At 52.8% G+C, this 3,682-nt stretch overlaps 1 protein-coding gene across 1 annotated transcript; it reads left to right on the top strand.

Moving 5' to 3' along the window:
* Positions 1-562: 562 nt before the first annotated feature.
* On the top strand, positions 563-3,279 carry KD926_010035 (SAM and PH domain-containing protein; the record flags this gene model as incomplete). The annotated part of the gene is made up of 3 exons (XM_053102541.1): positions 563-565; positions 635-814; positions 871-3,279. The coding sequence occupies 3 exons, from the start codon at positions 563-565 to the stop codon at positions 3,277-3,279; spliced, it is 2,592 nt and encodes an 863-aa protein (XP_052954031.1).
* Between the last annotated feature and the right edge of the window lie 403 nt (positions 3,280-3,682).

Raw genomic sequence — 3,682 nt, 5'->3', positions numbered from 1 at the left:
ATCTCGCCCTCGGCGCCAATTCATTGGATGAGATACACTTTTCGTCTCTGCATTGGGCTCCAGACTACTGCCAGGTCGTCACTCGACATCACCCTCTCAGGACGGTCACCTCATCCTGCCCAGCCATCGGGCTTGAAGACAATGCCACTACGTTTCACCATCCCTGCCGAACCGGGGCTATGTTTCTCTATCTTGCGAGCTTTGATTCGACCTGCCCGTCATCCTGCTGTCGGCACCGTGTTTCACACCCTCCCCCCCCCGCCACTTTTGTCGGTCAGACTTGTCACAAACCTGCCGCTTGACGATACTTATACTACGACCGGCCCAAGGTCCCCGTGTTTCCCTACTTCTTGTTGCACCTTTCTGCCACCTCCATAATAGGGCTGCATGGCCACCCTTTTTGCTTTTGTTCCTGTCTTTTCTTTCCTGTTCTGCTACCAGGAGCAACGTCGTGATTGAGATAGAAGCACTACTTGCTTCTCCATCTCTCTAATTACCAATTATAATCCCAAATAATTACCCCGTTTTGAGATCCAGAAAGCCGGAGCCTCCCACAGCCACCATGGTAAGTAAAATGCCCGCAAACTATAACACCGTCCATAGTTCCAGGGCTGACCTTATTGTCTCTCAATAGGAGTCACTACGTGGCCGACGCAAGGCACCGCCTGCTTCGCTGAACATGAAGCATACCGCCAAATTCAACCCGGCCTGGACGGTAGTACAGAACCGTCAATCCAGCACGACCGACTTTGACGACACCGACTTCGAGTTTAGTGATTCGGATACTGAATCCCCTCGGATGAGCATGGGTTCGGTAAGCTACTCTTTCCCTCTCTCGCTGCAGATCGATAAATTAACAAGAATCCGCAGTTTGGCTATGACAGCAACTCTTCTCTTTCCACCCCCGACTTGCCGCCCACCCCGGACCACGCTCCCAAAGCACCATTCAGTTTCAGGCCAGACGGCAAAATCAAAGGACCGTCTGGGCCTCATCTCTTCAGGTCTTCAATTGGCTCTGCCGGCTCAGTGCCATCAACCGAAATCGACCTCTACTTCGAGAGATCACCCCTGGCCTCTCAATTCCAGAAATCCGACAGCGAGACCCCAAGCCCGCGATTTCAATTCATCCAGTCTAACAACGGGACCCCAAGCTCGCGATCTCAATTCACCCAGTCCGACGGCGAACCACCCCTAACTTCGCGATCTTATCTCATCCAGTCTGACAGCGAGACCCCAAGCTACAGGTCTCAGTACTTCTACTCGGCTAGTCAGACTCCAAGTTCTCGATCTCAATTTTTCCAATCCCAAAGCGAAGCCCTGAGCATCGGATCTGAATCCATTCGGACTTATGCTCAGACCCCAGGCTCCGCCCGGACTCAGTTCTCTCGTTCGGGGACCCAAATGCCGAGTACGAGATCCCAATTTGCTGGGCCCGAAACTGGAACCAACAACAGCTCTCGATACCAGTTCTCACCACCCACTCCCAGAGCTTACTCGACTGTGTACCCTGATGTTTCCCAGGTGGAGGAGAGTGAAATCCGAGGCTGGGTGCCAAGTCAGGTAGCCCACTGGATGCACATCGCTGGCTATGACGAGTACGTTATTGATCAATTCTTGATCAACGACATCACCGGTACCGTTTTGCTCAACCTGCAAATTGATGACCTCAAGGAGCTGGGGATCAAATCCTTTGGCAAGCGCCATCAACTGATGGCTTCGATTGATCATCTGCGCAACACCATGATGAAAACCCCAGTTACCGATGAGCAGCTCGAGGAAAAGAGACGCTCGTACGCCATGTCGGTCTCCCCAACGGGTGAAGTCCTCACCAAATACGACGGCACTCAGATCACTCCCGCCGAGGCTGTGTCGATCGTGGGTATCGAGCAGGTGCTTCCCAAGCCTCACAGCTGCTCCAAGGGCGAAAATTGCCCCAAGTTCAGAAGACGTCAACGTCAGCTGGAGAGACTTGCGGCCGAGTTTCCCGGCGCCAACCTCCTAAATGGGACCTCCATCTTCATTGGAAACCCTGGAAACCCCGAGACCGCAAAGAACATGCTACGGCCCAAGTCGGACGCTGAGCCCTCCATCGTCGCGTCGTCGGATATTTTTGGTCCGGCCCAGACCACACCGCAACTGAGTGAGGATGTACTCAATGAGGTGTCGAAGGTGGACCCGCAAGAAAGCGTGCGACATTTCCTGAGCTACCAGCGTGTTGACCCTGCTAGTCCGTTTGACTACGACTCAGACCCCTGCTCACCACCCTTACCCGAATCGGATCCGGTGACTACTCTGTCTCCCCCAACCAAGTTCACGGAGCACATGGCTGCAAACCTCCGCAGCCTTCCAAAATTGAGGATTCCCACCGAATCGGATGAGGAGGAGGAGGAGGAGGATGATGAGCTGACCACTGCCACTATCACCACGGCTAACGGCTCACCGACTGCCACCCAAGCATATGGCCCCTTTACCTCCTCCCGGCCCATGCCTGACACCTATCGCCTGGGTACCCCCTTTTCAGAGATGGATGTGCCCGTCACTGCGATTCCTCATGACCCGATTGCCCGCGATACGTCCCAGTCGGTTCCCCCTGACATGCAATACGGCAATCTTATGCATCCGAGATATCAGGAGGCTATTTCTCGCGGCACACCTACCCGGCCCCGAGCCAATTCAGCGCTTCGCCCCGTCAACGAGGGTCGACCTTTGACCCCAATCGACGACCCCGCGGATCTGAAGAAGAGAAGCCCCCGTATCGGCTTTAACAAAGGTAGCTCGACCAACTCGTCGATTGCTGCCGACCCTGAAGTTACTCGTTGCGGCTGGATGAAGAAGCGCAAGCAGGCACGCTTCCTTCGCCATGAATGGCAGGATGCTCACTTCACCTTGCGTGGAACCAACCTTGCTATGCACAAGGATGAGCTTGCCGCTCTTCGCTATTCGAAGGTTTTGGAGACGATCGACGTCGACAACTACGCCGTTGCCTGCTCGTCGCTTGCCACAAGCTCCAAGCTGAGCGCTGCATTCAAGAAGTCCATTCTCCGAAATGGCCACAACCTGAGCCAGGATGATGCAGCCTTCGCCTTCTCGCTCATTCCCGCTAACAAGGAACACGAGAAGAAGATGCTGTTCGGAAACAGCAACATCAAGACCCACCACTTTGCCGTCAAGACCCGCGACGAACGCATCGATTGGATGCGCGAGTTGATGCTCTCCAAGGCCCTCCGCAAGGGCAAGGAGGGTGGTGCCGAGATGCAAGTCAACGGCAACTTTATCTAATTCTGACCACAATTTCGTTTATACCCCCATATATCTTTTTCTTGTCTCGGGTTGAACTCAAAAGATCCATCAAATTGTCTTTTCCGATGCTGTGTACTCTAGTCCATGAAACGAATCTTCTTTGTCATTCCTTTTCCCATTTTGTGGTCTACTACTGCATTTCTACAGGATCGGGTTTTCCTTTTTGTCTGGGATTGCATATGGATATTTGGTATTTCCTTTGTCACGATCAAACGAACAAGACGCATTGTCGCCGGACGACTTTGTGAGATACCCCAAGTACCTCTCTATTTGTCATTTGGTTTTTTTGATGGGCTTGCTTTATTTCTACTCATACTATCAGACGGACTAAATAATGCATCGGTGTACTGGTGAGAATAGCTGTACAGAAAATTGAATAATC

The sequence above is a fragment of the Aspergillus affinis genome, assembly GCF_023601865.1.
Source record: "Aspergillus affinis strain CMG 70 chromosome Unknown NODE_75_length_177070_cov_86_291390, whole genome shotgun sequence".
Lineage (NCBI taxonomy): Eukaryota > Fungi > Ascomycota > Eurotiomycetes > Eurotiales > Aspergillaceae > Aspergillus > Aspergillus affinis.
This window is presented reverse-complemented; position numbering and strand designations above follow the sequence as displayed.